This window comes from Pelecanus crispus, chromosome 2, assembly GCF_030463565.1.
Source record: "Pelecanus crispus isolate bPelCri1 chromosome 2, bPelCri1.pri, whole genome shotgun sequence".
In the NCBI taxonomy this organism is placed as follows: Eukaryota; Metazoa; Chordata; class Aves; order Pelecaniformes; family Pelecanidae; genus Pelecanus; species Pelecanus crispus.
Window position 1 is genome coordinate 106,985,274 of NC_134644.1, and position 22,374 is coordinate 107,007,647.

Here is a 22,374-nt window from a genome sequence, read left to right on the forward strand (position 1 = left end):
GGTCTGCTTATGCTGATAAGTTAACTGAGTTTGGTGTCAGTCTCCTCTTACAGATTGCTCACTGCATGCATTTTTCACTAGCTGTATGAACATTAAAACTAGGGCTGACAGTCAGCCTTCACCTTCCCAGATGCACCTTCTGCAAGAGAAGATTCAAACTGAACAGTCCATTCTGACCTACTCCAGGCACCTACGTCAGAAACAGAGTACCTGGCATTAGCCACTGACAGCTCTGAACTTTTCCAACAAACGTAATGTTGTCATGCACGAAGGCAGGCAGATGAAAAACATGTTATTGTCTTTAAGTAAGGGCTAAAGTTCCCTGAGCTCCTATTAGGTGAATAAAAGTAGGTAGTGTTCTAAAGGAACTGGGCAGAGTTCCTATCGCTATCCTATTCGTCACCAAGTTATGAAAGCAAAGGACACTCAAACCTCAAAAGAAAGCCTTTTTATTTCAGAAGACAGGGCGATCTGTTGTCCTGAAAAGTTAAACGAAAAGAGGTATTATTTGCTAAAGCTCTTTTAATATTTAGATTCATGTCTGCATGAAGAGGTGGCAATCAAACACCTGTGTGGTCATGCCTCTTAATTAAAACAGTTTTCAAACAATGGAAGAAGAAAGCCTCTGTCTCTTAGCGAGGCAGAAACAATTCTAATTAACTCAAGGATAGGTCTACTGTCAGATTGCTTTTTGACTTAATAGTTTTGTAAACTAGGTGGAAAATGTATTTTGCTTTGCTTTGCAAAGTATCTGAACTGCTGTCTCCTTGAAGCATTTGTTTTGTTGCTATCTAGCTGTGGCCCGCCTCTGAACTACATGTGATGCAACTACAAAGACCAAATGACCAACTGGGCGCTAAATCTTCACCTGGCGAAGGGCTAACATTACCAGAGCTCCCATCCCCAAGTAAGCGCATAATACACTTGAAAAAGTCTTAAAAATGCTGTTTAGTAAAGAAGTAGTAGGAGAGATGACCATGTACTCTAGCGTAATTTTTAAGCTATCTGTCAAATAATGCCACATGCATAAAGTTCCAGCCTTCCATGACTTTCATAATACTTTTACGTAAATCTGCGCACAGTGCAGGAACCTTGTTATGCCATGTGAGAAGAAAGGGCAGAGATCAGATGAGTAACTTTGGGATTTTCAAGTTTTTGTCTATGCACTAAACCATGTCTTTCTAACAAACAGGTGTGTAAATTCTTGGCACATGTAGAAATCCACTCTCTTCACTTCTCTAGGACTAGTAAATACTTGTGCTGCTGAACCAAAGCATGAGCATCTCTAAGTAATTTTAACCACAGGTGAATGTTACCTGGCTTATCACTATGCAAGTCCATTATATTAAGGTCTTTCCTAGTAACAGCCCAATGAAAATAGGTTTTTGTGTAAATGATTCAACATAAGGATAAAAGCACAGTGCTCAAGTAAGTCCAAAAGTCGTGAAGGAAAGAGCGTGCAATCACAACAGTTTGGTAGTAGTTACATGTTTTGATACGAGATCCCAGTTCTTGAGCAGGTTTTTTTTTTCTTTTCTAAGATGAAACCAATCTCATAAGCATTAAAGTATTCTTAAAGTGTACGTGTCCTACCTGAGACCAGCTGCACATCAGAAAGTTTCAGCTTAGAAGGAGGTCTTGTTGGCTGATACCCTTTGCCTTCCTGAGAATGTCCTTTAACAAACAATATGAACAGCTCTGTGTTTATTCATATAGAGATGTGGCTATGTATAGCTATAAACTATTTAACGAGGCTACAGCATTATTTTATCCTAAAAATTATTCACATTTATGATGAGGAAACTCATGAGACGTGCTGTATCACAGAAAATTGTAACAACCACAACTGAACTTTAACTAAAGTTAAAATACACCTTGCAGTTGCTATAAAAAAGAAGGAAAATAAAATTATTAGCTTTATTTCTTTACTTACTTACTTAATCCTTTTTGGCTATCTACAGAGCCATGATAGAAGTGACTTACCACCTAGTAAAGTACATGTAGTTAGCACATCCTTACTCCATCAGTGATCCACACTGTAAAGGAACTCAATGTTTAAAAGCAATGCTTTTCCTCTACCCTTTCTTCGTGATGCATTCCTTTGCACCGTGCACATTCAGGCATAGCGCAAAGCAGTGCAGTGTTATAAAAGATGATCTTGCTCTTCCAATAAAGACCAGCTGTCTTCAAACAAGAAAGTTATTAACATGGAACAAGACCATATTCTTCAAATAGAAATACTTAAAAATCAATACAACCCCCAAAAAAGTTTAAAACAATGCTTAAAAAAGCTTAAACCATGAATCCAGATAGCCACTGTGCATCGATACAGCCAGCTATCCCTAGTTTAACTGCTCTATTCTCTTTCCACATTGATACACGTGAGCAGTTCTGGCAACAGAATTATTTGGTTGCTCAAGACACTTGCTGGAATAATGCGATGTGGTGATTCAAACAGCTTTAGCAGCAGCCATTTTAAATCACAGAGGGATTGTTTGGGTTTTTTTCCAACCTGAAACAGAAACACAATTACCCAGAACACCTGTGATTCAGATTCATTTTTATAAATAGTTCAAATCCCTAGCAATTAGTAAGAAGTGTATAGAAGAATCCAAAATACAGAGAACACTCTGCTATAAAAATAAAAGCGTAGCTATTTAAAATAAAGTACAGTGAAGACAAAATTACCATATATCTGTTTAAGGATGGACTGCTTGCTGGTTTTTGTGGCTGAGCTGGTTTTGTTTACAGATTTCAGATTTTTACATGAAGGAGCTGACTTCAGAGGGCTACGGTTCAGCTGTTTCTTCCAAGCAACCTGAATGAAGAAGGCAGCTGTCTCTTGTCTCCATTTGTCTTCATCTTCTTTGCACTGCCGCTTAGCACTAAGAAGCTGAAACAACTCCTGTCTTAGCTGGTAACTAGAGAGCAGAAAAGAGAAGAGCACTTGTTTTAGGTGACCTGTTGTAACTTCAGTGCTTTCTACGCATCAGTTCACATGGTGGATTACATGAGTAACTGGGAAAACAGAACTCCCACTGATGTGCTAAGTCATTTAGGTGAGAAATGTTTGCTCAGGAGAAAAAGTAGGGTTTAATTCTGGATGCAGCCACTATTTTACGCAGCTAATAAAGATCTGGCATTACAGGTACCAAAAGTTACAGTACTGCAACATCAGCTTATCAACTGCTTTATAATAAGTAGAAAATCTGGAGAAGACAAAACCTATAAATGTTTATGATATAACAGTATAATCAATACTGTTTTCTCATATTCACTGTATTCACAGCTTAATAACACCAAATTTTCTCGTGTGCCTTACTGCTTTGTATTCTCAGTCAATCAGTGCAAGAGACAAGCCAAATCTCTTACGGGTTCAACTGCACATTTTCTCTACAGAAAACTGAGCTGGTTTCCATCCCTTCTCTAAAGATGCTCCCCTCACCTTGTTTTCAGCAATCTGTTCTCGCTTTTTTCCCCTTCAAAGGCTCCCTGTCTCCTGACCCAACCTTGCCACGGCTGCGTTGATCTTACACGCACTCACAGCCTTGTTCCAAGTGGCAACAGTAGATTATGTGACCTTCTTCCCACTTTGGTCTCTAATGGCACCAGCAACAAGGAGTTGTTTGGGTTTTTTTTTCCTTCCATCAGATACAAGTATTCAATCAGATATTGGCATTTCCCACTCACAAGTCAATTAACTGGCCTAGCAATTAACTCTGAATCTTCCCAGTACAAACCTGTCACAAATGAACACTGAGTAACACTTGTAAAATATTAATTGTAAGTGTTCGGTAACGGGCCAAAAAACATGGGTTATCATCCCCTCCAGCATGCAAAAAGGCTTCTACTGGACGCCCCGGTAAAGGGAATGAGGAAGGAGGGAGAAAGAGGTGATTTTATTCTGTTGCTCCATCTGCAACAAGTTCTAAATTAAAACAAAAGACAACACAACTAGATACAAATTGTTTAAATATATGTTAGAAGCCAATGAACTGTATAATTCAAACAAAACAGCAGCCGTATATAGAAAATGAGTGCATAAAAGCACAATAGAATGCCAAAGGCGGATGATATGCTCACTTACAGCCCCAGTAATTTTAAACTTTCAGTAAGCTTAGTAAATTACCTCTCTGAAATTTGCTGGCTGAGACAAACGTATTTAATCTTAGTTTAGTGGAGTTTCACAATTCAGGCATGTACTGTTATACAGCTTATTAAAGTACGTAACAAATGCGGGGAGCAACTGCATCTTACCAATAAATGTCCATAATGCCTGCATGTTGCAAGGCGCCACATGAATTCAGAACAGGAGCATTATTGAGAGACAGAAGAAAAAAATGATCTAGTTTTGTTAAATAACACTTCACTTAGAACTTTTGACGGGGTAAGAGAGGAAGAGAAAGTGAAGGGGGGGACACAATTACAGTGACTTGCTAACATAACTTGAGCTAGGCATGAGTTATGTGAATACCGCTGCAGGAAAAACAATTGGGGAACTGTTTTATACTTGAGCAGAAAAGAATACTCAGCTATTCTCCTGGAATTCAGTCATTACTGCCAGAAGCCTTTGCTGATATGTGAAATGACCCGTTCACAGGCATGCCACCTTTGCACCCAGCTGTGAGTCCATGTTTGTAGAGAACTTCTGGTAGTTTTTAGCAACAAGAAAACAACTGGGAGGCTCTGACGCTGAGATGTAGGCAGTTATCTTTAGAGCATGTGCAGATTTTTTTTTTAATTCGGCTCTCCTGTAACAGATCATTCTGAGCCTAGTGAGAAAAAAAAATGGGACCGAGTTTGATGCTCTATGAATATGATGTGGTGCCTTAACAAAATAGCCACTGCTTAGTCAATGAAACTGCTGCCCCTAAAAGAAATGTGGAATAGACGTGCAGAATGACAAAGCTGGCAAATGATACTCAGATTCATTGTTACAGAGGCTCTACTCTTAAAAAATACTGCTGGTGAAGTACGCGTATAGCAATAAAATACAAAAAAAATACAGCTTGACTCCAGCAGGAGAGCAACAGGGACAGCAACCAAGTTATTTCCACCTTCTGTCGACTCACTCCGGGCCCTGGAGAACGGTCCAGGCCTCAGTGCCCCCCATGGGAGAGCAAGCCAGACACAGAACCTGTAAGCCTCAACGAGCAGGACAAGCAATTGACCTTTGGCAAGCCACACACCTTAATACACTTTTCAGGACTACATTTATAAAGTTTGTGGACTGTGGGAATTGAAACATTTTCCCAAGAAAGGCAAGTTTAATACACTTAAGTAGACCAGTACCATCATGTTGCAGCCCACAGTAACTCTCAATAAACTTTCAATAAGTAAATCATGACTACAAAATCTGCAGAGGAGTGAGACAAATGCATTTAATCCTCATTTAGAGAAATGCCAGAACTCAACCATGTACTTCTACGTGTTTCTAATGTAGAATTATACATTAACGATGTATAATTCTACTGCTGGCTACCAGTACATGCTGTTTACCAGTGCAAGCCCGGACCCAAAAGACAAACACAGGACTGAGCGGCACCCATAGCTACACAGTAGGTACCCACTTAAGAACTGTGAGGCATTTCAGAGAGAGTATCAGAATATCTGACGTATTAGTAGTCAGCACATACAGCTGCCTAGTGTGAGCTAGCTGGAAATGCTAACTGTGACTCCTTGGCAGGCAGTGCCACAATCTGAGCCACACTTAGGATCCACATCCTAAAATACCCACACCACCTCTTTTTTTTTGAGATACATATGAACTCTCCTTCAAAGGAAGAGGCAGAACTGTCTTCTTTTTTTTAAAAAAAAAAAACATTATTGATGTGGTAATAGCATGGAAATCAGGAGGAGGAAATCCGGTCCAATTTCACAGCTCTCATCATCCATCTGAGTTTCAAAACACTCGGACAATAAAGCTCACATTGAGCTTGAAGCATAAGCAGAAGAGGCAGCAGAACTGGTGGGCCTGGGAGAGAGAATGCAGGAGGGAAGCACTGCTCTTCCTAACAGTGTAGTGCTCTCACCTCACCACCCTCATCATAGCAAATTTCCTCCTTGTGTCCAGTCTAACCCTACCCTCTTTCAGTTTAAAACCATTGCCCCTTGTCCTGTCACAACAGGCCTTGGTAAAAAGTCTCTCTCCGTCTTACTTCTAAGCCCCCTTTAAGTACTGGAAGGTCGCAATAAGGTCTCCCCGCAGCCTTCTCTTCTCCAGGCTGAACAACCCCAGCTCTCTCAGCCTGGCCTCATAGGAGAGGTGCTCCAGCCCTCGGATCATTTTGGTGGCCCTCCTCTGGACCCGCTCCAACAGGTCCATGTCCTTCTTGTGCTGAGGGCCCCAGAGCTGGACACATAAATAGCAAACGGAGAGCAAAGATGATCAAGGTATGGAAATAGGTGCTACTGTACAAAAAAAAGTCAGAATTTTCACCAAAAAAGAGGCTCCAAAATTAATTAAAAAAAATACCATGTTCCAAAATTTTAACTTTTTACTGGAATAGGAATGTACTCACAAAAGCCAGTGTAACTTTATACTCCAACAACAGTGAAGAGAGAACCTAGAATATTACTGGACTGCAAATCCAACCTCATGCTGGGAAATACTTAGACTGATCAGTAAAAGAGCTGGAGCAAACAGAAGTATTTGCTGAGCCAACACAAATGTTTAAATGGCCACATTTCAGTTGAGGAACAAACTCGGACCATGAGGCGCCTGGTCTGGTGTCGCCTCCCCAGTAATGGGCAGCATCAGCTCTTTCTGAGAAGGACAAGGCACGTTGTACTGCGTAGGTTAACTGTAAAAAGCAATGGGAGAAATACCAGTTCTCAAAACTCCACAAATAAGCAGCTAGTAATACTTGTCTCTTCGCTCCCTGGTGTTTTGTGCAATAGGGACACAGGTTAACGCTTCACCTTGCAAAATAAGAAACAGAGGATTTTTTTTTTTTTTTCAAGTGTGGAAGCATCACTGTAAGCAGGCAGCCAACAACCTCATGCCTCTTGACTGCCTTTCAGAGCTACGTGGTACTTGGCCACAAGATCTGTTCTCGTCAAACCAGCAGGCTTGTACAATAACCATTCAGAACTGTTTTCTCTTAACTTTTGGTCCTGGCCTTGCTTGGCGCGGCCGGCAGGACGCTGCCGGAGCGGCTGAGCAGCCCAGGCTGGCTGCCCTCTGCGGCTGGATGCGGCGACGGAGAGAGCAGCCCCCGACGCTCCCGCTGCCGAGTGCTCCGCTCCGCTCCACGCTCCGGCTGAGCCGGGTGGACGCAGAGGCTGCCCTGCCCTGGGAAGACAGCTAGTACTTTGCTCCCGGCACAGCAGAGGGGAGAAACAGCCCCGCTGAATTTCTCCGCGTGGGAACCAAAGCTTCCAGCGTGACCCAGAAGAAGGGAGGTCTACCAGCAACTCGGCATTTCTTCCGCAGGCTGCTGGGCATCAAGACCCGATTCTGCTGTTGCAGGAAGCTTGCAGGTTTCCCAGGGACTAGCCTGAAGGATGTTACTACCCTCTATATGCTCCCAGGCATCTGCAAGCTGCTCCCTTTGATACAGTTTGGTTGGGGGAACAATTTTTGCATCACTGCTGGACTATACCGTAGGGCGTGAGAGTTGGGTTCTCAAAGGAGCTTCCTTGTTATTTTTTCTTCAATTGAATACTAAGAAATATTAAAACACACATGAAACTGTTAAGCTAGTGAGAGACCTGGAAAGATCAGTTATTAGTAAAAATCAGCAATTCATAGTTTTCTGCATCCACATAAAAACTGAAGAAAATTTCAATTAAAAAACAGGAAATAATAATTATGTATTTATTATATGCTTCACCTACAGCTGCCATACTCTTCCTGTCAATTTTGGTAAGAAATGAAATATTAAGGAGCATGTATATCAAGAATGACTGTATTTCAGAGGTGAAAACTCGTGCATTCATGAAAGCAGGACAATGCTGTGGAAAGCAAACACTGGGACATCTCTTCCGTAGAGCAGTCATTCCTGCTGAATCAAGTTATTCCAGTTAGCTTCAAGTTTTGGCAATGACCTCCATTGGAGCTTCCAAATCTCTTGTGGTTTGGTTATCCAGTTAAAAGTCAGGTCAGCATACAATTTCAGGGGTGTCAGTAAATGGTGCTGAACGATCTGGTTAAAAAAACCTTTTTCCAGAAAAAAACCCTATACCCCTACATGTGCAAGTTTGCTAATGAACACGATAGCAGTGAACTCTAAGCTTAGGCAAATCTTGATCAGCACTCTCTGAAGTATCAGTGCTTGAAATAGAAGTTTAATAACTTCTTCAATTGTTAACAATCATCACTTACCTTGCACTTTTTATGCACTTTCTAATGTAATTCTAGGTGACTGGAACACACTTCCACTTCTTTGGTGAAAGATTATTAAACTCCTGATTTATCACTGGTAATGTTGTAAGCAAAAGTACCAAATACAGTGCATTGCCGGCAAGGCTAATGTAATTTGCATCTATTTGTATCCCACTCTTCTGTAGCTACTGAAACAGCAGTCTTACCTTCTCCATGTCCTCTGTATGACTGTAGCAGCATAGTTCTTCTTCCGAAACAGCTCTTTTCTTTTTCTTTCTTTTTCTATTATCTGCATTCGAATCTCTAAAGGGATTAGTTCAATATTTGTACTTTGCCATGCGACAGAACAAAATTGATCATCTGCATTCTTGGATCCAATTACACCTCTTTTTTCCAAGTTCGAACTGTCATCAGGAGCAGAACACGCTGCTGGAGTTCTTGGCACAGTTCCGGTAGGTTCTGCCTCAGCAGACAATAAAGGGGAGGCCTTTTTTGCTAATTCGTTATTTCCCACCTTGTTAGTTTGTTCCACAGCACGCACGCTGTCATTTCTGGTGTTTACAAATACCATTTTGGCACTTCCTGGTCTACTAGAGCCAGCTGGTGAACATCGCTCATCATTTACCTCTTTATTTCTGGATTTCTGCTGATGCCTTTTGCCTTTGGAAGAACCTTCACACTGCTTTGAGTTTCTTGCAATTGCACCGCTACAACTGACGTTGCAGAAGAACACAGCCGTTCCTTCACAGTGGTCCCTGTTGCCAGATGAAGACCGACTTGGATCTCTCACTTTTTCCCCAACAGCAGCAGTCCTACAAGCAGGAGTGTGCCTTCTGTTCCTCCAAGCACAAGTACCCGTTGCCTCGACAGTGTGCTCCTTGCGCTTTTCTCCAACCAGTTCTGCAGCAGCTGCAACCTGATGTTTCACTTCAACTTTTGTTCCATCTTTTGCTTTGCCACAATGGAAATGGACACAGCTTGACTTGCTTTTGATGTGTTTCCTCAGTGACTCTTTGGACAGAGAAATGGAAACCAACATTCAGTCTCTGATACAGTAAAACATAGTTTATGTGTCTAATTTTTTTGCTCAGTTACCTTTGAGACACAGTAGGATTTACTTAAATGAAAAAAAAAGCATAAGCAGGAAGAATCAGAAGAGGACATGATTGCCTGTAACGGTACAGTCCCAAACTTCTTCTTTTGCTTACTGTTCTACAAGTATTTTTCTTTCTCACATTACATTTGAGTTAGATGCCTAAAAAAAGTTCACAGGGGGAAACTATTTCTTCACCTACCTGAATACAGTGATGTTCTCCAAAGAAACCAGCTCACCACGTGGTGCCGGAATGCAGCCCCACGAACACACCTGCTCATTCCAGGGAAGACACTGTAACAGACCTTCACTCTTTCAAGCTTTTTTGCTCAGCTTCTGCTCCAGCCACCCCGCATCCTGGCACATGATGCCAGCCAGGGTAACCCACTGACCCCGGAAAACCAGAGCGCGTGGCTTCTCAGTACTTTCCTTGACATCCTAAATGAAACTATGAAGTGCTTCCCATTTTTCCTTTGCTGCAAGATTTCTTTTCCAAGCCTGGCGTGGGAAAATAAATCCCATGTGATAACTGCTTCTAAACACCCTTGTGAGGATGACTCGGAAGCCAGGTGGCAGTGCCAGACAGGACAAAATGTTACAGACAGGGTGTTAAAGGGTAGATAAAAGGGGAAAAAGAAAAGAAAGAGATTGTTGATATAATGGAATTGCAGAAAATCTTCTGGATTATCTAAAAACTGGTAAAACCATGCTACATTTATCCTCACTGTAACACTTTTACAGGATACTCCCTTGAGTGGGTAACAGAATATGGCAGATTAACAGATTATACAGCAGAAACTCAGGATTATCATCAATGATGTCTCCAACAGAGATGATGTATCACGGTGACAGGTCAGTATGGGCTGAGAGGTTACTCTTAACTTATACATGATTGTCATATGAGTAATTAGCCCTGTATGTTCTGGGACTGGGAAAAAAGTCTATTTTTTAAATCTATTTTAATATATTTTTAATTTAATTATTTTTTAAAATCTATTTTAATCTATTATTTTAATCTCCCAGAATGAAGAAGGGAATTTCCTCTCTTTCTCCCATTACACCAAGGGAAACAGACAATTTAAAAAATGTGCCTTTTGAAGCCAAGACTTCTGTGGGCATAATCCCACTCTTAATGGAGCCAAGTACAAAACTGCCAGTGCCATCAATAAAAACGGTATAGGGCTGACAGTGAATTCAAACGTATGAAATTTCCAGCACTGTCACAACACTATTTTGACCTCTCTACAAGTTAATTTTTACAGTTGTGAGGAAAAAGAACACAGCCTTTTAAAAATGGCCTTGTCATACTCAACTCACCAAAACCTGCTACCTGGTTTGTACGTATGAAATGTAGAACGCGTTTACTGTAACGCATTTAAGTCGTTAAAGTAGTAGGTGCAAAACTTCCCAATCTGAACAACTGGATAACTGGGGAATGGAAAAAACCCACCATTTAAGTATTCTAGATCATCTTTGGAGACTGAAGTAAACTTTCTTGGATAGGAATACCAAACAATAACAAGTACAGAGCATAAAAAAGAACTTATCTGTTGCTACTACAATTAAGGCCAATGAGATAACATACATAGGAAAGAGGATTTCTGAGAATAGATCAGAATAGACCCACCAACTAAAGCACAGTTTTCATATATTGTTAACAGATGCAAAAAATCTATTTGCAACTCCTGAAAATCTTTCTAAGTGCCAGCCCATAGGATCTAAATTTATATTTAATTCCAATAAAACATCCAATGAAGTCCATTAAAGTTTTGGTCACAAGAGGATTGACTAAAACACCTAATGAGAACTGATTAAAGGACTTCATGATTTGATCGTTACTGTGCCAACTTTCCTGACATCTTTCCAATAACAAAAAGAGAATGATTATGTCAAAATGGTATAGCATTCTATTTCAAACACAGGCTTTTTGGACTACGCAAGAGGGGGCTTTTTTTACAATCTCCGAAGGTAAACTGGTCTTGCTGTAGAAGAAGTGGACATTATCATGTATTTTCAGAAGAACCTTGAGTAAAGAATTTTGTTCTCTTCATGCTCAACACTCACGGTGAAGAAACATAATAAACAACAGTGAAGAATTTTCTATTTAAAATTCTATCTTTTGCAGAAATTCTATTCTGCTTTTAAAGATATATTGAAAAAAATCTCCAGGCAACAGCCCATATGATTTTAAAATCATCAATATGGAAAAATTATTCTGGCATAGCTACTTCAGGAAATCTCCAACTTCAGGGAAGCCTTCAATCAAAAGATCAAGCTACATGCTGCTAGCATTTGCTGCTGGTTTGAATCCCCTAGGTTACATGAAGGATAGTGTAGACAACTGAACATTAACACGGTTTTTCAAACAGAAGTATCAATATTAGAATCCTCTGCAGAAAATCTGGCAAATTCGGTCCTGATCTCTGTAGTCAGTTTGACCCTATAGTCCATGTATCCCATGGACTACCTACTACCTGCTTCCTCAGGTCATTCTATCAGAGCAAAACCATTATATTTGCTCCAAGAAACAGTCGGAGTCTGACTGATGCAATGCAATTTCCATTGGCATAATCAGTGGAAGATTTTGGCAAAGAATGGATAGAGGAGTCAGCAAAAAGAAAGGCTGTTCATTCCTCCTTTATAATTTCTTTGTCCTTCTCTCCCCTTCACTGTTCCAGTCCTCCCTGCATCTTTCTTTCTCCTTTCCCTTTTTTCCATACTCATCAATTTCTCTTCATTGTGTTCATTACAACTAGCCATTTTTCATTTGGCAGACACTGTTTCTGATTATTCTTATGGGTTTTACGTTGTCATCTAAGTATTTTAATTAATATAAAGTTAATACGCATGCAGATAAAGCTTGCTCAAATTTTTAACACCTCTGCTTATCATTACTTAGTTACCATAGTATGTTAGGCTAGGATATGTATGTCTGCTTTTACTGTGAAAATATAGGCAAATATTCTGCTTACCAACACATTTCCATGTAAAAGCTAAAGAAATCTAGCTAAAATTATTCAGTAGGAACAGCTCTTTGACTTTTTCTTTGCTTTATTATAATATTCTGATTAGCAGAATTTCCAGAGGAATCAGTGATAATTTTACATCTGAGGAGTTCTTGCAACTTACCTTAAATAAACTACTTATCCAATTTTTGCTTTGATAACAAAGATGCTTTAACATGACCAGTTTTGAAAGATTTGAGCCATGGGCTCCTATGGCTGACGTCAGAACCGACTGAAATGTTATTAAAATGCATATCTTGTGAAAACTAATAGAGCAGCGGTCAAGAAATGATGGTAAACTGATGATGCATTTACATACAGAACAAAGGAGTGGAGCGGGGCAAGAAAAGTAACAGAAAGAGCTTCAAGACACTGTTTCATAGTATAATTTCTAAAAACAGTCTCACTTCTCAAAAAACATCCTAGAGTGTTCTCAACAAGAGGACTTCAAAGACAAATCGGGAGAACCCTGTCACGGAGAACGAAGCTGCCTGAACAGCTCCCTCGGTATGCTAGAGATGTCACTTAGAACAATTTTACCCTCATTTTAATCTTGTTTGAAAACAAGAGTTACAATTTCTCCATTAACATTCCTCAGGAATCCAACAGATATGCCAAATATCTTTAATCTCATTTTCTCCAAACAGTGCAACTAGTAGAACCCCCAATGACCTGTTCTCACATATTTTAGGTATTTTTACAGACACTGTAGATACTGGTATTTTCGACTACTTAAACTGACAGAACACATGCAGTAAAAGAATCTGTATCCAACTCTGTCCTATATGAATTGCTTAAAGAAAGAAAGGATAGAAAGATAAAACAGGTCCTATATATAAAACACCCCCAGATATGGACAAAAGAAGATAATCAGGACAATTTAAAAAGATTACAAACCTTGCCTGATTTTATGACCTTCATTCTGAGGCTCTGCTGACAGGCAGCTCTCCTTCGGTGTCCCTTTGTTGTGACAAGCTTTAGGTGAACCTCTACTGTTTCTCCCTGATTGAATTTGTGAAGCATTGAGGGAGAGAGGTCTCTTATTCTGTGCATCAATTGGTTTATTAGGTAACTGCGAGATGCTGGTAGTCTTCTCTCGATTTGCAGGATTCTGTTGTACTCGAAACCTATTTTGCTCCACGTTTTGCATGCCTTTCTGCAGCTTGGCTTCTTTTCTCTTACTTTCCTCTTCACGTTTCCTGTAATTACAGTCAATACCATAAGAATTCTAAAGACAAAATCTTGGGAGCATGTATCTAACTTGAACACTTTTCTCTCTACAAACCTGACACTGCCACAATAAAACCTTGACTATAACATCTTTTTCGTGAGAAAGGGACACCTATTGCTTTGAAGTGTCTTGTTTAAAAACAAGAGTTACAATTTCTCCATTAACATTCCTCAGGACCCCCTGGGAGACGGTCCTCAGGGGCAGGGGAACGGAACAGAGCTGGCAGATCTTTAAGGACACCTTCCATAGAGCACAAGAGCTATCAGTCCCCAAGTGTAAAAAATCAGGCAAGGAAGGGAAGAGACCAGCATGGCTGAGTCGAGACCTACTGGTCAAACTAAAGAGTAAGAGGGAACTGCACAGGCAGTGGAAGCAGGGACAGGTGTCCTGGGGGGAAAACAGGGAAACGGCCCGGTTGTGTAGGGAGGAGGTCAGGAAGGCCAAGGCGAGGATGGAGCTGAATTTGGCAAGGGATGTAAAGAATAACAAGGAGGGCTTCTACAGGTATGTCAACCAGAAGAGGAAGGTTAAAGAAAGCATACCCCCCTTGATGAACAAGAAAGGAGAACTTGTATCAACGGACGAGGAGAAGGCTGAGGTACTCAACAACTTCTTTGCCTTGGTCTTCACTGGCAACCTCTCTCCTCACCCCTCCCGAATCGATGGACCAAAAGATGGGGACCAGGGGGATAAAGCCCCTCCCACTGTAAGGGAAGATCAGGTTCAAGACCACCTGAGGAACCTCAATGTACACAAGTCTATGGGACCTGATGAGATGCATCCCAGAGTCCTGAGGGAATTGGCTGATGTAGTTGCCAAGCCACTCTCCATGATATTTGAAAAGTCATGGCAGTCAGGTGAAGTCCCTGCTGACTGGAAAAAGGGGAATGTTGTGCCTATTTTTAAAAAGGGAAGAAAGGAGGACCCTGGGAACTACCAACCTGTCAGCCTCACCTCTGTGCCTGGGAAGATCATGGAACAGATCCTCCTAGAAGCTATGCTCAAGCACATGGAGGACAGGGAGGTGTTTCAAGACAGCCAGCAGGGCTTCACCAAGGGCAATTCCTGCCTGACCAACCTAGTGGCTTTCTGTGAAGGAGTGACTGCATCAGTGGACAAGGGAAAAGCAATGGATGTCATCTACTTGGATTTCTGTAAAGAGTTCGACACAGTCCCCCACAACATCCTTCTCTCTAAATTGGAGAGATATGGGTTTGATGGGTGGACTGTTCGATGGATAAGGAATTGGCTGGATGGTCGCATCCAGAGGGTCGTGGTCAATGGCTCGATGTCCACATGGAGACTGGTGACAAGTGGGGTCCCGCAGGGGTCCGTACTGGGACCGGTGCTATTTAACATCTTCATCAATGACATAGACAGTGGGATCGAGTGCACCCTCAGCAAGTTTGCAGATGACACCAAGCTGAGTGGTGCAGTTGACACACCAGGAGGACGAGATGTCATCCAGAGGGACCTGAACAAGCTGGAGAGGTGGGCCTCTGTGAACCTCATGAGGTTCAACAAGGCCAAGTGCAAGGTCCTGCACCTGGGACGGGGCAACCCCCAATATCAATACAGGCTGGGGGATGAAGGGATTGGGAGCAGCCCTGCGGAGAAGGACTTGGGGGTACTGGTAGATGAAAAGCTGGACATGAGCCAACAATGTGCGCTTGCAGCCCAGAAAGCCAACCGTATCCTGGGCTGCATCAAAAGAAGCGTGGCCAGCAGGTCGAGGGAGGTGATTCTGCCCCTCTACTCTGCTCTGGTGAGACCTCACCTGGAGTACTGCGTCCAGCTCTGGGGCCCTCAGCACAAGAAGGACATGGACCTGCTGGAGCGGGTCTAGAAGAGGGCCACCAAAATGATCCGAGGGCTGGAGCACCTCTCCTATGAGGCCAGGCTGAGAGAGTTGGGGCTGTTCAGCCTGGAGAAGAGAAGGCTGCGAGGAGACCTTATTGTGGCCTTCCAGGACTTAAAGGGGGCCTACAGGAAGGATGGGGACAATCTTTTTAATAAGGCCTGTTGTGACAGGACAAGGAATAACGGATTTAAACTAAAGAAGAATAGATTTAGGCTAGACATTAGAAAGAAGTTTTTTACAATGAGGGTGGTGAAGCATTGGCACAGGTTGCCCAGAGAGGTGGTAGAGGCCCCATCCCTGGCAACATTCAAGGTCAGGTTGGCTGGGGCTCTGAGCAACCTGATCTGGTTAAAGCTGTCCCTGCTCCCTGCAGGGGGATGGGCTGGATGACCTCTAAAGGTCCCTTCCAACCCAAAGCATTCTATGATTCTATGATTCTATGATTCTTAGCTTGATCCAAAATAACAACTGACTTGCAGCTACAGCCTAGTGAAGGTTAAGTCCTTATACACCAGATACCCGTTCAGTTTGTGGCGGTTTAAATTGGTTCTAAAACACTCCCTTACTGAAAAGAATGAAACTTAGTTTTTTTTACAAATATACAGAAATTAAAAGCAGGATTTTGAAGAGGTGTCAGAAGACAAGAAATGTGATACTACTAACTATGTTTTTAATTAGTAATGAACAATGCTTTAATATAAGTAGTAGCACAATGCGCTGTATTTGAAAATCAGAAAACTTTAATAAAAAAATAATCTCTTTGAAAATTATTTTTCATACTTACCAGTGTCATAATTAATACAGAAAATTATAAACCAACTTCAAACTAGCTACTGGTACTAACTTGCTGCTATATATTTATCATTGGTACATAATTAATTTATTCTACATAAACAGATTATACAAATGATAAATACTGAAAATATGACATATGAACAAAAAACTTGTGTGCACATAGTATGCCACTACAATTATGACATTTGGTTTTCAAAAATGAAAGAAGTCATGCATCTCTTAAATAGTGTAGATGCAAAAGAGAATTTTGGACAAGGTTAGGAAAGGCACATCTGTTGAATAAAGTTTTGCAGCCTATTTTGAAATACAATGGGATGCCATTGCACTTTAGCTTTCAAATTCTCTTTCCTACCAAGCAGAAGAAACCCAATAGCATATAGCAAACATTACATACCTACCTACCATTGAATTTGTTTTTATAAATTAAGCACTGGTTGTAAGATGAAGTGACACTTTTCCTGTTGGAATGGACAGGTGGTAAATGTCGTATCACATAGCTGCCTGATATTTTAACTTGCTTCCAATGCTACAACGTAGTTAGTAGACTGTTGACACGTTAGCTCACAGCGCAGCATATGACAGGTTAGTTATGCAGCATGCCATCCTCAGTTCCTGTGAGTTGTATCAATGCCAGTGTATGTCATTTCAGTGTGAGCTTCCAGGGAGAAGCCTTAACTTTATCTGTCAGTACTATCTTATCAAATACGCTCTGCCGAAGAAGCTGATTGAACTTCGTTCCTGAAAAGCTGTTAATTGATCTAAAAAATACACTCCTGGCAGCCTGAGGTTCAGTATTCCCTCTGGCACGGAAAAAAAGTGGCTAGTTTCAAATAATATCGGCATTCCACAATCAGACTATGTGGGGATGTCTGTCTTGTGTACAGTATGGATCTCACTGCCATTACCCTGCCATTTGAGCTGATAAATCAGATCTTACTATTCAAAGAATAGGAATTTTCTTTTCTTTACAAGAATCAAGCAGCCTATTACCAGTATCCTCCATTCAGGGTATTAAAAAAGAAAGTGTGAGACGAGCTGTGCAATACACAATTGTCCTGGTTTCAGCTGGGATAGAGTTAATTTTCTTCCTAGTAGCTGGCATACTGCTGTGTTTTGGATTTAGTAGGAGAAGAATGTTGATAACACACTGATGGTTTAGTTGTTGCTAAGTACTGCAGTACTTAATCAAGGACTTTGCAGCTTCCCATGCTCTGCCAGGTGCACAAGGAACTGGGAGGGGGCACAGCCAGGACAGCTGACCCAAACTGGCCAAAGGGCTATTCCATACCATATGATGTCATGCTCAGTATAGAAACTGGGGGAGGTTGGCTGGGGGGCAGCGATTGCTGCTTGGGGATTGGCTGGGCATAGATCAGTGGGTGGTCAGCAATTACACTGTGCATCACTTGCTTTCTATATTATTATTACTATTATTATTATATTGTTATTATTACTACTACTACTACTATTTATTTTATTTCAATTATTAAACTGTTCTTACCTCAACCCAGGAGTTTTTCTCACTCCTACTCTTCCGATTCTCTCCCCCATCCCATCGGGGTAGGGGGAGTGAGTGAGCGGCTGCGTGGTGCTGAGTTGCTGGCTGGGGCTAAACCACGACAACAATCAAGCCAAAGTGAGTGGCCTGCACCCTTTGGATGAGCAGATTAACTCACAACATTAACTTCAGCAACATACCACTTGTAAAGTTACTGAAATGACACAGGACCAGAAACTGAGAAGAAGTAAAAGGGGATTTTTTTTTAAAAGGTCTTGTTTGTGTGCTAATTTTTCAGATTAAAGTGAAGAAATAATACATGGAAGGGATTTCAAAGCTCCCTATTCATAGACCATCATCCTAACTGTCACAGTATAGCTTAATTGCTTAACAGACTCCTGAATACTTAGGAACGTCCTCTTGTGTTTTGCTTTATTTAGTCAGAAATTCAGTTTGTGTTACAACGAAGGGTATCTTCGAAATTAAAATTTCTGACTTTTACTGTTGTCTAAATTGAGAGACTAGATTTCATGAATAAGTAAAGGAAGTAGACAAGTTCCTAACTTAAGGGCTCTCAGTCATTCTCAGGAGGCTCTGGTGACTCAACAGGATCCAAATTTATGCTCTAAAGTTAGACAACTACAGCTCGATAGTGATAACAGAGATGCCAGGCCAACATTTTCCACTATAATTACCACAGAATTTTGTCCTGAATGGTCATAAATTTGTATTTCATTACAAAAGTGAGAGAATGGAAACTGAGCCTTTAGCAGATGGAAAGGAACAATTTCAGCCTTAAGCATTTGTGAAGACACAGAGATGCTTTGAATTTTTGATCCTGATAAAATGAATCCAACCTTTTCTATTCTGTTAAGAACACTTTGCTTTTTGTATCTACTCTGTGGAGGATATTTTAAATTTAGAACATGTCCACGTGCCTGGAGAACATTTTTAAAGTTATCCTTGCAAAAAAGTTACTTAAAAAATGATAACTGAAAATAGATCTCCAGGTATGATCCTACTACTGCTGAAGCTTTATCTGGACCAAGAGGAGTTATATTTCATGTTGTATAAACAGCCACCTCCTGCTACACAATGTAGAATAATGCCTGTTTTCAAAAGCATGACACTGTTGACTCATGACATGTTCAGCTTCTGATCTACTACAACCTTTTAACAGATAGTCCTAAATAAAAATGCTAAGATGACAATTAATTTCTGCCCAGTATTCCTGTGTTGACTGGTCTTCCCAAATGTGCAGCGCAGTCCTTTTGTCCTTACCTAACTATCTTTTTTTTCCTCAATCATTTCTCGTATGTATTTTAACACCATTCCGATCTCTAAACTAGTCTTCAATGCGCTTATAGTCTTCCGCATCTTGGTGCTATTTGCAGATGTAACATTTTACTTTTTAAATGAAATTACTCCATAGTATCAGATTCAGGGTGGATTTATGTGAAATTCTCATCAATATACACTTCCAGTTTAAAGTTGAACCATTAAGAACTACTCTTTGCATACGTTCTTCCAAGCAATTTTCACCCATCTAATAGCAGTTTAATTCATGGTACACTGCCCTACTTTGCTAATGAGAATGGCACATGAGAAAGTATGAAAACTTCAGGCAAGTCTGAATGACAGCTACTGTTTCTCCATGGCCACAAAAGTTGTTATTCTGTCGCAAAAGAAAATTGAGTTGGTTTAACAGAATTTGTTCTTAGCAAAGTCAGATCAGCCATTATTTCTTGGTTTGTTGTGTTCCAGATACATAGGAGTTTGGTTACTCATTCCAGGATATGAAAGGTATGGAGTTACTGTAATGAGTCCAGTGAAAGGCCATGGAGAAGCTTAAGAGACTGGAGCATCTTTCATATGAGAAGAGTTTGAGAGAGCTGGGACTATTCAGCCTGGACAAGAGAAGGCTCAGGGGGGAATCTCATCTATGTCTGTAGCTACCTGATGGGAGGGAATGAAGAAGATGGAGCCAGACTGTTCTCAGTAGCACCCATTGACAGGACAGCAAGCAAAAAGCATAAATTAAAACTCATGAAATTCCATCTGAACACAAGAAAACACTTCTTTTACTGTGAGGGTGGTCAAACACTGGAACAGGTTGCCCAGAGAGGCTGTGCAGTCTCCATTTGCAAAGATATTCAAAACCTGACTTGTGGTCCTGGGCAAGCTGCTCTAGCTGACCCTGTTTGAGCAGGGGCAGGGATGGACTAGATGATCTCATAGAATCATAGAATCATTTAGGTTGGAAAAGACCTTTAAGATCATCCAGTCCAACCATTAACCTACACTACCAAGTCTACTCTAAACCAATCAAGGGTAGACTAGACTAAACCATGTCCTGAAGTGCCACATATACCCGTTTTTTGAACGCTTCCAGGGATGGTGACTCCACCACCTCTCCGGGCAGCCTCTTACAATGCTTGACTACCCTTTCCGTGAAGAAAATTTTCCTAATATCCAATCTAAACCTCCCCTGTTTGGGGGAGGCTTAAGCCCATTTTTGTGGTCCTATCGCTAACTAGGAGAAGAGACCAACACCCACCTCACTACAACCACCTTTCCGTTGTAGAGAGCGATAAGGTCTCCCCTCAGCCTCCTCTTCTCCAGACTAAACAACCCCAGTTCCCTCAGCCACTCCTCATAAGGCCTGTGCTCCAGATCTCAAGAGGTCCTTGCCAACCTCAACAATTCTGTGGTCTTGGGACTGAAGTTCATAGGTCTATAGACTCTTCTTCTCCTTTGAGAATGTGGACACTTTGCTCATTTCGTGAATTTTCCAGTCCCACCGGTCCTCCTAAAGTTTTTAAGGGTAACTATTTTAAGATTATATCACCCAGTTTTCTAAACACCTCAGGATGAATTTTATGAGGCTAACCTGATCTGAAAGCATCTCACTCGTCCGATTAGTCTCTAGACTGTTGTTTCAGTATTTTAGCCTGCATTGCTGCCCTTCGTTACTAGTGTGAATTCCAATTGCTAATGGACACCATTTGACATTTAATGAAGACTGCAGCAAAAAAGGACATAGAACACTTCAGCCTTCTTAGCATCACTTGTGGACCAACTCTTTCTTTGCTCTTCCTTTTACAATTTGTATGTTTACAACGATTTATTTAGATACCTCACATCCCTTGCTAGTTGTTCTTATTTTGCACCTCAGCATGTTTAATCTTATCATTGTATGTTATTATTACCCTCAATTTTAGTAATTGCACCGAATTTCCACTATGTGCTTTTCCTTTCCATGTTGCTGAAGAGCTGATTATTTTCTCTCCTGCTATTTCCTACCTTTTCTCAGCATACAGGCCTTGCTATCAGTTTTTTGAAGAACCCCATAATCAACTTGTACTCTCTTGCCGCTAGAACATTTTTCTAAATCTATTGAACACTGTTTAATTGAATTGTTTTATTTTCTTGCTGTTCTTCTCTTCCTAAATATCATGAGTTACTCACTCTTACTCACTTTCATCCATTTCCCTTTCATACCCACATTCTCAATCAGTTTCCTCCAACTGTTCAGAATGAAATCCAGAAGACTTAGTAAAAATAGAAGTATGGATTCAGGAACTTATTCTGAGAAAAAAGGGAAGGTGAACAGGTGATGAATGAGTTCTGCAGCCCCAATATATTGGACATCATTTTTCTCTCAATATGCTTTAAACCCTTAAATATTATTTTCCTTAAGAACTGGTTTTGTAAAAAGTAAAACAAAAGCCTCTTTGTAAAGAAGTTTTAAAAGTTTATCATTTTACCTGTATGTAGTCTGACTTCTTTAAATGCCTCCTTCCCAGATTGCCTGTGTGCTACTCTCCTAAAGCACTGCTTCCCTCCTGCCAGGTTCTCCATCCCACCTATTAATAACCAGTTACTTTCACTTCCACTGAAGAAGAGCACCTATTATATTGACACATTTATGGCTGTTAAAATGTTTAATGCTCATACATCCCATCAACATTGCCCTCTTCCAAAAGGTCACAGGAACATCAGGTAACACATATTGGAAGGGATCTCAGGAAGTCATCAAGGCCAATGTTCTGCTCAAAAAAGAGTCAACTATGAGGTCAGACTGTGTTACTCAGGTTTTTATCCAGTTGGGTATTGAAAACCTTTAAGGATGGAGACTGTACAACCTCTTTGGGCAACCCGTTCCACTACTTGATTGTCCCAAGGGTGAAAAAATTACTCTTTATTTCCAGTCAGAAATCTCTCTTGTTTCAACTTATGTCTGTTTTAAGTTTCCCAGGGACCAAAGTGAGGCCAACCAGTCTGCAGTGCCCCAGATTGTTCTTTTGGCCCTTTTTGAAGTTGGGTGCAACGTTTGCTTTCCTCCAGTCACTGGGGACCTTCCCTGACCTCTGTGACCTTTCAAAGATGTTGGAAAGTGGCCTTTTAAGGACATCAGTTAGTTTTCTCAGCACCCTTGGATACAACCCCCGTGGACTTGTCTGGGCTGAGTTCTCTCAAGTGATCCCTGACTTAATCCTCTCACAGCTGGCAGTTCTCTTCCTCCTTGAACCACTTCTCTAAGCACAGAGGCCTGGGAGACCTTG

The 22,374-nt window shown here is 41.0% G+C and overlaps 1 protein-coding gene across 1 annotated transcript in view; it reads right to left on the reverse strand.

Moving 5' to 3' along the window:
* Window positions 1–22,374, reverse strand: part of INVS (inversin) — a 103,771-nt gene that overhangs the window by 1,158 nt on the left and 80,239 nt on the right. Inside the window, exons 12-15 of the mRNA XM_075728337.1 lie at window positions 13,322–13,623; window positions 8,533–9,337; window positions 2,689–2,921; window positions 1,594–1,674 (exon numbers count right to left, since the gene is read on the reverse strand). Of these exons, the coding sequence (XP_075584452.1) occupies window positions 1,594–1,674; window positions 2,689–2,921; window positions 8,533–9,337; window positions 13,322–13,623 (1,421 nt within the window). The remainder of the gene's footprint in view (window positions 1–1,593; window positions 1,675–2,688; window positions 2,922–8,532; window positions 9,338–13,321; window positions 13,624–22,374) is intronic.